The sequence below is a fragment of the Oncorhynchus kisutch genome, linkage group LG28, assembly GCF_002021735.2.
Source record: "Oncorhynchus kisutch isolate 150728-3 linkage group LG28, Okis_V2, whole genome shotgun sequence".
Classification (NCBI taxonomy): domain Eukaryota; kingdom Metazoa; phylum Chordata; class Actinopteri; order Salmoniformes; family Salmonidae; genus Oncorhynchus; species Oncorhynchus kisutch.
Window position 1 is genome coordinate 50,439,191 of NC_034201.2, and position 12,973 is coordinate 50,452,163.

At 47.3% G+C, this 12,973-nt stretch overlaps 1 protein-coding gene across 1 annotated transcript in view; it reads right to left on the minus strand.

Annotated features, from left to right (window-relative positions):
- The window catches only part of LOC109883925 (cell adhesion molecule 2), a 505,186-nt gene that overhangs the window by 147,652 nt on the left and 344,561 nt on the right, over positions 1-12,973 (minus strand). The window contains exon 4 of the mRNA XM_031807555.1: positions 9,343-9,495. Coding sequence (XP_031663415.1) covers positions 9,343-9,495 — 153 coding nt within the window. The remainder of the gene's footprint in view (positions 1-9,342; positions 9,496-12,973) is intronic.

Here is a 12,973-nt window from a genome sequence, read left to right on the forward strand (position 1 = left end):
CTATTGAGTCCACTGGTCCCACTCATTCACTCAGCCTATTGAGTCCACTGGTCTCATTCACTCAGCCTATTGAGTCCACTGGTCTCATTCACTCAGCCTATTGAGTCCACTGGTCTCATTCACTCAGCCTATTGAGTCCCCTGGTCTCATTCACTCAGCCTATTGAGTCCCCTGGTCCCACTCATTCACTCAGCCTATTGAGTCCACTGGTCTCATTCACTCAGCCTATTGAGCCTCCTGGTCTCATTCACTCAGCCTATTGAGTCTCCTGGTCTCATTCGCTCAGCCTATTGAATAACTCTTTCCCCCTCTCTCTCCAGAACTACCCTACACCTTTACCTCTTTCTCCCCTCTCTCTCCAGATGATATCCTGTGACTGGTGAGATCTGGCCGCCCGACAACCTGCTCACTCGACCCCACCCCCTCATCCCTTCTCCAGACCAACTCTGGAGACCTTCTCCCATTTCTCACTTCCCTCATCAACTCATCCCTGACCACTGGCGTCCCCTTTCACTTCAAAATGCTCCCCTCCTCAAGAAACCAGCATTCGACTCATCTAACGTCAAAAATTATAGACCTGTATCCCTTCTTTCTTTTCGTTCCAAAACACTTGAGCGTGCTGTCTCTGACCAACGCTCTCATTATCTTTCTCAGAACAATCTTCTTGACCCTAACCAGTCAGGCTTCAAGACGGGTCATTCAACTAAGACTGCTCTTCTCTGTGTCAGAGGCTCTCCACACTGCCAAAGCTGACTGTCTCCTCTGTTCTCATCCTCCTAGATCTATCTGCTGCCTCTGATACAGTGAACCATCAGATCCTCCTCTCCACCCTCTCAGGGTTGGGCGTCTCAGGCTCTATCAGATCCTCCTCTCCCCTCTCAGGGCTGGGAGACTCAGACTCTACCAGATCCTCCTCTCCACCCTCTCAGGGTTGGGCGTCTCAGGCTCTATTAGATCCTCCTCTCCACCCTATCAGGGCTGGGTGTCTCAGTCTCTATCAGATCCTCCTCTCCACCCTCTCAGGGCTGGGCGTCTCAGGCTCTATCAGATCCTCCTCTCCACCCTATCAGGGCTGGGTGTCTCAGGCTCTATCAAATCCTCCTCTCCACCCTCTCAGGGCTGGGCGTCTCAGGCTCCACCCTCTCAGGGCTGGGCGTCTCAGACTCTCAGATCCTCCTCTCCACCCTCTCACGGCTGGGCGTCTCAGGCTCTATCAGGTCCTCCTCTCCACCCTCTCAGGGCTGGGCGTTTCAGGCTCTATCAGGTCCTCCTCTCCACCCTCTCAGGGCTGGGTGTCTCAGGCTCTATCAGATCCTCCTCTTCACCCTCTCAGGGCTGGGTGTTTCAGGCTCTATCACCGCTCTTGGACTGCATCCTACCTGGCAGGCTGCTCCTACCAGGTGATGTGGAGAGGATCTGTGTCTGCACCACATACTCTCACTACTGGTGTCCCCCAGGGCTCAGTTCTAGTCCCTCTCTTCTTCTCTCTATAGACCAAGTCACTCTGCTCTGTCATATCCTCACATGGTCTCTCCTACCACTGCTATGAGGATGGACCTGTCCTCTCCTATCACTGCTATGAGGATGACACTCCACTACTTTTCTCCTTCCCCCTTCTGACACCCAGGTGGCGACACACATCTCTGCGTGCCTGACAGATATCTCAGCTTGGCTTAACAAGACGGAAGTGCTCTTCCTCCCAGGGAAGGCCTGCCCGCCCAAAGACCTCCTCATCACGGTTGACAACTCCACAGTGTTGCCCTCCCAGAGTACAAAGATCCTTGGCGTGATGTGACGACCCTGAATTTTTCTGAACCGTCTCAGTGATTCTCCTTCCAATAGGGCGCTTCCCCTTCAATTTCCAATTTAATAACCAGCATCAGCTGTGCAAAAGTGGGGTTGTGATGGAGATGTGAATGAGGAAGTGTTCAACCCTCAGTTCTGAAGGGTCTTTACTCCGTTTGTTTTGTTGTATTTAAAAGTGCTGCTTTGTAGCCTTGTCTCAAGTTTAACCAGGATCGGATCCACTCATTGCTTCCTTTGGACTTCACATCTCAGTTGGTCTCCGCTGGAGATCTGTTGGCGGATTGGATTGTCTGACTGACCGACTGACTACAACCTTTTTGTATACGGTATTTCATTTGTTTTGATGTGATGTATACTGTGATGATTTATGTAGTTAGTTGTAGTTGAGGACTTAGTAAGAGTTGATACGCTTTAAAGTTGTGTGGTAAAATAATTGTTATATTGATTGTATGATTAATACTGGGTTTACGCTACACTTGTATGAACGGACAAACATTGCTTGACTAAGGGCACTTGAGTTCCTTGAACTCCTTTAGGGTTCTCTGAACTCCTTTACCGGGCTGGACTCTTTTAGAAGTACAGGACTTTTCTGGAGGAACCAGAGCTCATTGTTTGTTATATTATTATGTGGTTGTGATCATTTATGTTGCTAATTCAACACAATGTTTTAAGGGGTTATGAAAAGTTTATTTCCATACTGACTTTTACATGAGTCCTTTGTATTGGTGTAGACTTGACGGACCAGACGAGACTCATTCCCTCCCAAACCAAAAGGAGAAATCAATATTTTCTCTGGTAGGCACAACCTACCTGGCACCCCTACAAATAATAACATCAAGTCAAAACCGTTACAGTGACCATGGACAGCTGTCATTCTCTGGTAATATCAAACCAGTGACTTGCTCCTGCAGGTTCATGCTCTACAACATCTGTAGAGTACAACCCTACCTCACACAGGAAGCGGCACAGCTCTTAATCCACTCGTCATCTCCCGTCTGGGCTACTGCAACTCGCTGTTGGCTGGGCTCCCCGCTTGTGCCATCACACCCCCGCAACTTATCCAGAATGCTGCAGCCCACCTTGTGTTCATACTTCCCAAATTCCTCCAAATTCACCCTTCTTCCACACACTTCACTAGTTTCCAGTCGAACCTCACATCCACTACAAGACCATGGTGCTTGCCTATGATACACCTCCCTACCTTTAGGACAGTTCCGGCTCAGCCCAGTCCAAGCTCTTCTCTGTCCTGGCACCGCAGTGGTAGAACGAGCTTCCCCTTGAAGCTAGGAGAGCAGAGTCCCTGCCAATCTTCTGAAAACATCTGAAACCTCTTCAAAGATGATCTTAAATAATCCCAGATCATCTCCTCCCCCACTAAAAAGCTTAAACATGAACTAATACTTGCACTTGTCTTTTTTCCCTCTGACATTGCTGACAGCAACTTTACTCAGGAAAATATACTATGATATATGGTTGTCCATCTTTTTATATATTTTTATTTTATTAATCCTTTATTTAACTAGGCAAGTCAGTTAAGAACAAATTATTATTTACAATGACGGACTACCTGGGAACAGAACGAGGCAAAAGACCTGGTGGCACTATCTCAAGATGAATGCTCTGGACCTGGTTGGACTATCTCAAGATGAAGGCTCTGGACCTGGTTGGACTGCACTACCTCAAGATGAATGCTCTGGACCTGGTTGGACTGCACTACCTCAAGATGAATGCTCTGGACCTGGTTGGACTGCACTACCTCAAGATGAATGCTCTGGACCTGGTTGGACTGCACTACCTCAAGATGAATGCTCTGGACCTGGTTGGACTATCTCAAGATGAATGCTCTGGACCTGGTTGGACTGCACTATCTCAAGATGAATGCTCTGGACCTGGTTGGACTATCTCAAGATGAAGGCTCTGGACCTGGTTGGACTGCACTACCTCAATATGAATGCTCTGGACCTGGTTGGAATGCACTATCTCAAGATGAATGCTCTGGACCTGGTTGGAATGCACTATCTCAAGATGAATGCTCTGGACCTGGTTGGACTATCTCAAGATGAATGCTCTGGACCTGGTTGGACTGCACTATCTCAAGATGAATGCTCTGGACCTGGTTGGACTATCTCAAGATGAAGGCTCTGGACCTGGTTGGACTGCACTACCTCAATATGAATGCTCTGGACCTGGTTGGACTGCACTACCTCAAGATGAATGCTCTGGACCTGGTTGGACTGCACTACCTCAAGATGAATGCTCTGGACCTGGTTGGACTGCACTATCTCAAGATGAATGCTCTGGACCTGGTTGGACTGCACTACCTCAAGATGAATGCTCTGGACCTGGTTGGACTGCACTACCTCAAGATGAATGCTCTGGACCTGGTTGGACTGCACTATCTCAAGATGAATGCTCTGGACCTGGTTGGACTGCACTACCTCAAGATGAATGCTCTGGACCTGGTTGGACTGCACTACCTCAAGATGAATGCTCTGGACCTGGTTGGACTGCACTACCTCAAGATGAATGCTCTGGACCTGGTTGGACTGCACTACCTCAAGATGAATGCTCTGGACCTGGTTGGACTGCACTATCTCAAGATGAATGCTCTGGACCTGGTTGGACTATCTCAAGATGAATGCTCTGGACCTGGTTGGACTGCACTATCTCAAGATGAATGCTCTGGACCTGGTTGGACTGCACTACCTCAAGATGAATGCTCTGGACCTGGTTGGACTGCACTATCTCAAGATGAATGCTCTGGACCTGGTTGGACTGCACTATCTCAAGATGAATGCTCTGGACCTGGTTGGACTATCTCAAGATGAATGCTCTGGACCTGGTTGGACTGCACTATCTCAAGATGAATGCTCTGGACCTGGTTGGACTATCTCAAGATGAATGCTCTGGACCTGGTTGGACTGCACTATCTCAAGATGAATGCTCTGGACCTGGTTGGACTATCTCAAGATGAAGGCTCTGGACCTGGTTGGACTGCACTACCTCAATATGAATGCTCTGGACCTGGTTGGACTGCACTACCTCAAGATGAATGCTCTGGACCTGGTTGGACTGCACTACCTCAAGATGAATGCTCTGGACCTGGTTGGACTGCACTATCTCAAGATGAATGCTCTGGACCTGGTTGGACTGCACTACCTCAAGATGAATGCTCTGGACCTGGTTGGACTGCACTACCTCAAGATGAATGCTCTGGACCTGGTTGGACTGCACTACCTCAAGATGAATGCTCTGGACCTGGTTGGACTGCACTACCTCAAGATGAATGCTCTGGACCTGGTTGGACTGCACTATCTCAAGATGAATGCTCTGGACCTGGTTGGACTGCACTATCTCAAGATGAATGCTCTGGACCTGGTTGGACTATCTCAAGATGAATGCTCTGGACCTGGTTGGACTGCACTACCTCAAGATGAATGCTCTGGACCTGGTTGGACTGCACTACCTCAAGATGAATGCTCTGGACCTGGTTGGACTGCACTATCTCAAGATGAATGCTCTGGACCTGGTTGGACTATCTCAAGATGAATGCTCTGGACCTGGTTGGACTGCACTATCTCAAGATGAATGCTCTGGACCTGGTTGGACTGCACTACCTCAAGATGAATGCTCTGGACCTGGTTGGACTGCACTATCTCAAGATGAATGCTCTGGACCTGGTTGGACTATCTCAAGATGAATGCTCTGGACCTGGTTGGACTGCACTACCTCAAGATGAATGCTCTGGACCTGGTTGGACTGCACTATCTCAAGATGAATGCTCTGGACCTGGTTGGACTGCACTATCTCAAGATGAATGCTCTGGACCTGGTTGGACTATCTCAAGATGAAGGCTCTGGACCTGGTTGGACTGCACTACCTCAATATGAATGCTCTGGACCTGGTTGGACTGCACTACCTCAAGATGAATGCTCTGGACCTGGTTGGACTGCACTACCTCAAGATGAATGCTCTGGACCTGGTTGGACTGCACTATCTCAAGATGAATGCTCTGGACCTGGTTGGACTGCACTACCTCAAGATGAATGCTCTGGACCTGGTTGGACTGCACTACCTCAAGATGAATGCTCTGGACCTGGTTGGACTGCACTATCTCAAGATGAATGCTCTGGACCTGGTTGGACTGCACTACCTCAAGATGAATGCTCTGGACCTGGTTGGACTGCACTACCTCAAGATGAATGCTCTGGACCTGGTTGGACTGCACTACCTCAAGATGAATGCTCTGGACCTGGTTGGACTGCACTACCTCAAGATGAATGCTCTGGACCTGGTTGGACTGCAATATCTCAAGATGAATGCTCTGGACCTGGTTGGACTGCACTATCTCAAGATGAATGCTCTGGACCTGGTTGGACTGCACTATCTCAAGATGAATGCTCTGGACCTGGTTGGACTATCTCAAGATGAATGCTCTGGACCTGGTTGGACTGCACTACCTCAAGATGAATGCTCTGGACCTGGTTGGACTGCACTACCTCAAGATGAATGCTCTGGACCTGGTTGGACTGCACTATCTCAAGATGAATGCTCTGGACCTGGTTGGACTGCACTACCTCAAGATGAATGCTCTGGACCTGGTTGGACTATCTCAAGATGAATGCTCTGGACCTGGTTGGACTGCACTACCTCAAGATGAATGCTCTGGACCTGGTTGGAATGCACTACCTCAAGATGAATGCTCTGGACCTGGTTGGACTATCTCAAGATGAATGCTCTGGACCTGGTTGGACTACCTCAAGATGAATGCTCTGGACCTGGTTGGACTGCACAACCTCAAGAAGAATGCTCTGGACCTGGTTGGAATGCACTACCTCAAGATGAATGCTCTGGACCTGGTTGGAATGCACTACCTCAAGATGAATGCTCTGGACCTGGTTGGAATGCACTACCTCAAGATGAATGCTCTGGACCTGGTTGGAATGCACTACCTCAAGATGAATGCTCTGGACCTGGTTGGAATGCACTACCTCAAGATGAATGCTCTGGACCTGGTTGGACTATCTCAAGATGAATGCTCTGGACCTGGTTGGACTGCACTACCTCAAGATGAATGCTCTGGACCTGGTTGGACTGCACTACCTCAAGATGAATGCTCTGGACCTGGTTGGACTATCTCAAGATGAATGCTCTGGACCTGGTTGGACTGCACTACCTCAAGATTAATGCTCTGGACCTGGTTGGACTGCACTACCTCAAGATGAATGCTCTGGACCTGGTTGGACTGCACTACCTCAAGATGAATGCTCTGGACCTGGTTGGACTACCTCAAGATGAATGCTCTGGACCTGGTTGGACTATCTCAAGATGAATGCTCTGGACCTGGTTGAACTACCTCAAGATGAATGCTCTGGACCTGGTTGGACTATCTCAAGATGAATGCTCTGGACCTGGTTGGACTATCTCAAGATGAATGCTCTGGACCTGGTTGGACTATCTCAAGATGAATGCTCTGGACCTGGTTGGACTGCACTATCTCAAGATGAATGCTCTGGACCTGGTTGGACTACCTCAAGATGAATGCTCTGGACCTGGTTGGACTACCTCAAGATGAATGCTCTGGACCTGGTTGGACTGCACTACCTCAAGATGAATGCTCTGGATAAGCTAAATTACAACAATCAAAACATGAATATGTGGAACTTTTTTGAAAACCTGAGGGCACATGACACATTACATGACTGTATTGGTGTGTGGTGATAGAGCTTTAGCAATGTGGAAACTGAGGAACTTGAAGCTCTCAACCCCTTCGATTGTGAATGGGGGCATCCTTGGACCTCCGTTTCCTGTAGTTTCCTGTAGTCCACGATAAGCCAATTTGTCTTGCTGATGCTGAGGGAGAGGTTGTTGTCCTGGTGCCACACTGCCAGGTCTCTGATCTCCTACCGAAAAACTGTCTCGTTGTCGGAGATCAGGCCTACCACTGTCGTATCGAGTGGAAACTGAATGATTGTGTTGGAGTGCAGTCGTGGGTTAACAGGGAGTACAGGAGGGGACAAAGCATGCACCTCTGAGGGGCCCCAGTGTTGAGGGTCAGTGTTGAAGACGGGATGTTGCCTACCCTTACCACCTGGTGGAGGCCCGTGTGCAGTGCAGTGTGCAGTGCAATAGAGATTGCATCATCTGTGGATCTGTTGGGGCGGTATGCAAATTGGAGTGGGTATAGGGTTTCTGGGATGTTGATTTCAGCCATGACTGACATTTCAAAGCACTTTATGGCTATAGATGTGAGTGCTACGGGGCGATTGTGATTTAGACAGGTTACCTTGGTGCACAGAGATTATGGTGGTCTGCTTGAAACATCCAGGTATTACAGACTGGGACAGGGGGATGTTGAAAATGTCAGTGAAGACACTTGTCAGCTGGTCAGCACATGCTCTGTGTACGTGTCCTGGTAATCCATCTGGCCCTACAGCCTTGTGAATGTTGACATGTTTACAGATCTCCCTCATATCAGCTACGGAGAGCGTGATCACACAGTCGCCCGGAACAGCTGGTGCTCTCATGCATGGTTCAGTGTTGCTTGCCTTGAGGCGAGCATAGAATATATTTACCTCGTCTGGTAGGCTCACATCATTGGGAAGCTCGCGGCTGGGTTTCCTTGTGTAATCCGTGATAGTTTGCATGCCCTGCCACATCCGACGAGCGTCAGAGCAGGAGCAGTAAGATTCGATCTTAGATGCTTTGCCTGTTTGATGGTTCGTCAACACAGTTTCTTATAAGCTTTTGTTTTAGTGTCCCGCTCCTTGGAAGCAGCATTTCTAGCCTTTAGCTCGGTGCGGATGTTGCATGTAATCCATGGCTTCTGGTTGGGATATGTACGCACGGTCAATGTGGGGATGACATCGCCGATGCACTTATTGATAAAGCCAGTGACTGATGTGGTGTATTCCTCAATGCCATCGGAAGAATCCCGGAACATGTCTGTTCTAGCAAAACAGTCCTGTAGCTTAGCATCGGCTTCATCTGACCACTTGTGTATTGAGCGAGTCACTGGTACTTCCTGTATGAGTTTTTCCTTGTAAGCAGGAGTCAGCAGGATTTTTTTATTTTATTTTTTATTTTACCTTTATTTAACCAGGCAAGTCAGTTAAGAACAAATTCTTATTTTCAATAACGGCCTAAGAACAGTGGGTTAACTGCCTGTTCAGGGGCAGTTAACCCACTTCTGGTTACTAGTCCAACGCTCTAACCTCTAGTTCTTGTCAGATTTGTATGAGTAGCGTAAAAGGGATGTAGAGTTGTTTTGCCTCTAGTTGCACATATGGTAAAAATGAGTTAAGACGATTTCAGTTTCCCTGCATTAAAGTCTCCGGCCACTAGGAGCGCCACCTCTGGATGGCGGAATACAGCTCGTTGAGTGATGTCGTAATGCCAGCAGTTTGTGGTGGCAAACAGACAGCTATGAAAAATATAGATGAAAACTCTATGAAAATACTGTGTGTGTGTGTGTGTGTGTGGTGTGTGTGTGTGTGTGTGTGTGAGTCTGTATTCTCGTGTGTACTATGTCCTCACCCAGTACAGTAAGGTAGGCCTTGGCGGTCTTGACAGGCATGGTGAATAGAGAACAGGTGTACATCCCCTCGTCAGCCAGTGTGATCTCACTGATACTAATGGTCAGCTCTGACCACGACGCCCTCACCAGCTCTATGCGGTTATCTCTCAGAGCTAAAGAGAGAAAGACATAAGGAGAGAGAGAGAGACAAAGAGAGAGAAAACAGAGAATTGAATAATGAACATTATCACTAACAATAACAATGTCCACATCTTATTTCACCACACACAATATTTCAACAAATACTGAAAAAAAATACTTGTTACAATTATCCCTGGGTGGAGCAATTGAGGAGAGAGGAGAGGGCTAGAGAGGAGATGACTAGAGAGGAGAGGGCTAGAGAGGAGAGAAGAGAACTAGAGAGGAGAGGGCTAGAGAGGAGAGGGCTAGAGAGGAGATGACTAGAGAGGAGAGAAGAGAACTAGAGAGGAGAGGGCTAGAGAGGAGAGGGCTAGAGAGGAGAGAAGAGAACTAGAGAGGAGAGGGCTAGAGAGGAGAGGGCTAGAGAGGAGATGACTAGAGAGGAGAGGGCTAGAGAGGAGAGAAGAGAACTAGAGAGGAGAGGGCTAGAGAGGAGAGAAGAGAACTAGAGAGGAGAGGGCTAGAGAGGAGAGAAGAGATCTAGAGAGGAGATGACTAGAGAGGAGAGGGCTAGAGAGGAGAGAAGAGAACTAGAAAGGAGGGCTAGAGAGGAGAGAAGAGATCTAGAGAGGAGATGACTAGAGAGGAGAGGGCTAGAGAGGAGAGAAGAGATCTAGAGAGGAGATGACTAGAGAGGAGAGGGCTAGAGAGGAGAGAAGAGAACTAGAGAGGAGAGGGCTAGAGAGGAGAGAAGAGAACTAGAGAGTAGATAACTAGAGAGGAGAGGACTAGAGAGGAGAGGACTAGAGAGGAGAGGACTAGAGAGTAGAGGAGTAGAGGAGAGGAGTAGAGGGGAGAGGACTAGAGAGGAGAGTAGAGGACTAGAGAGGAGAGTAGAGGACTAGAAAGGAGATGACTCGAGAGTAGAGGACTAGAGAGTGGAGGACTAGAGTGGAGAGGACTAGAGAGGAGAGGATAGGGCTAAAGAGGAGAGGACTAGAGAGGAGAGGACTAGAGAGGAGAGGACTAGAGAGGAGAGGACTAGAGAGGAGAAGACTAGGGAGGAGAGGGCTAGAGAGGAGAGGAGAGGGCTAGAGAGTAGAGGACTAGAGAGTAGAGGACTAGAGAGTAGAGGACTAGAGAGGAGAGGGTTAGAGAGGAGAGGGTTAGTGAGGAGATGGTGAGAGAGGAGAGGGCTAGAGAGGAGAGGACTTGAGAGGAGAGGGTTAGTGAGGAGATGGTGAGAGAGGATAGGACTAGAGAGGAGAGGGTTAGTGAGGAGAGGGCTAGAGATTTTTATGTGTCAATGTTTTCCAACAACTGTTAAATATGTACTTTGGATTAAGACTCAAAGATGTCGGCAGAAAGAATGTCAGCTATGACACAAATGACAGGTATGGAACTACAGTAAGTACCGGAACTGCGGTAAAGGAATTTCATCATACAGTGCATTCGGAAAGTATTCAGACCCCTTCCACTTCTCAGCCATCATTAACCCTCCCCAGGCCTGTATACTGGCAGTAGGGGGCTCAGAGAAGAGACTGCTGCCCGCTGACAATGAGAAAGGGCAACTACACTACCACTATACAATACTACTACTATAACAACACTAGACTATAGTACAACCCCAGGCCTACTCCATCGACACTATCCTACCTCTACATATACAGGGCATTCGGAAAGTATTCAGACCCCTTCCACTTGTTCCACATTTTGTTACGTTACAACCTTACTCTACAATAACAAATAACAATATTTACTCTAAAATGGATGAAATGACTACAAGCTCAAAAATTAATTGTGCATTAATCCTGAGTGTGCGGAGACTCCTTTAGATATGAACATACTACAATTCAGAAAAATGTCTCTACAGTAAGTTATTACCAGGCCAGTGTCTGGTGTAAATGTCTCTACAGTAAGTTATTACCAGGCCGGTGTCTGGTGTAAATGTCTCTACAGTATGTTATTACCAGGCCAGTGTCTGGTGTAAATGTCTCTACAGTATGTTATTACCAGGCCAGTGTCTGGTGTAAATGTCTCTACAGTATGTTATTACCAGGCCAGTGTCTGGTGTAAATGTCTCTACAGTAAGTTAATACCAGGCCAGTGTCTGGTGTAAATGTCTCTACAGTAAGTTAATACCAGGCCAGTGTCTGGTGTAAATGTCTCTACAGTAAGTTAATACCAGGCCAGTGTCTGGTGTAAATGTTTTTTATTTTACCTTTATTTAACCAGGTAGGCAAGTTGAGAACAAGTTCTCATTTACAATTGCGACCTGGCCAAGATAAAGCAAAGCAGTTCGACAGATAAAACGACACAGAGTTACACATGGAGTAAAAAACAAACATACAGTCAATAATGCAGTATAAACAAGTCTATATACAATGTGAGCAAATGAGGTGAGAAGGGAGGTAAAGGCAAAGGCAAATGTCTCTACAGTATGTTATTACCAGGCCAGTGTCTGGTGTAAATGTCTCTACAGTAAGTTATTACCAGGCCAGTGTCTGGTGTAAATGTCTCTACAGTATGTTATTACCAGGCCAGTGTCTGGTGTAAATGTCTTTACAGTAAGTTATTACCAGGCCAGTGTCTGGTGTAAATGTCTCTACAGTAAGTTATTACCAGGCCAGTGTCTGGTGTAAATGTCTCTACAGTAAGTTAATACCAGGCCAGTGTCTGGTGTAAATGTCTCTACAGTATGTTATTACCAGGCCAGTGTCTGGTGTAAATGTCTTTACAGTAAGTTATTACCAGGCCAGTGTCTGGTGTAAATGTCTCTACAGTAAGTTATTACCAGGCCAGTGTCTGGTGTAAATGTCTCTACAGTAAGTTAATACCAGGCCAGTGTCTGGTGTAAATGTCTCTACAGTAAGTTAATACCAGGCCAGTGTCTGGTGTAAATGTCTCTACAGTATGTTATTACCAGGCCAGTGTCTGGTGTAAATGTCTCTACAGTCAGTTAATACCAGGCCAGTGTCTGGTGTAAATGTCTCTACAGTAAGTTAATACCAGGCCAGTGTCTGGTGTAAATGTCTCTACAGTAAGTTAATACCAGGCCAGTGTCTGGTGTAAATGTCTCTACAGTATGTTAATACCAGGCCAGTGTCTGGTGTAAATGTCTCTACAGTATGTTATTACCAGGCCAGTGTCTGGTGTAAATGTCTCTACAGTATGTTATTACCAGGCCAGTGTCTGGTGTAAATGTCTCTACAGTAAGTTATTACCAGGCCAGTGTCTGGTGTAAATGTCTCTACAGTATGTTATTACCAGGCCAGTGTCTGGTGTAAATGTCTCTACAGTAAGTTAATACCAGGCCAGTGTCTGGTGTAAATGTCTCTACAGTATGTTATTACCAGGCCAGTGTCTGGTGTAAATGTCTCTACAGTATGTTATTACCAGGCCAGTGTCTGGTGTAAATGTCTCTACAGTAAGTTAATACCAGGCCAGTGTCTGGTGTAAATGTCTCTACAGTATGTTATTACCAGGCCAGTGTCTGGTGTAAATGTCTTT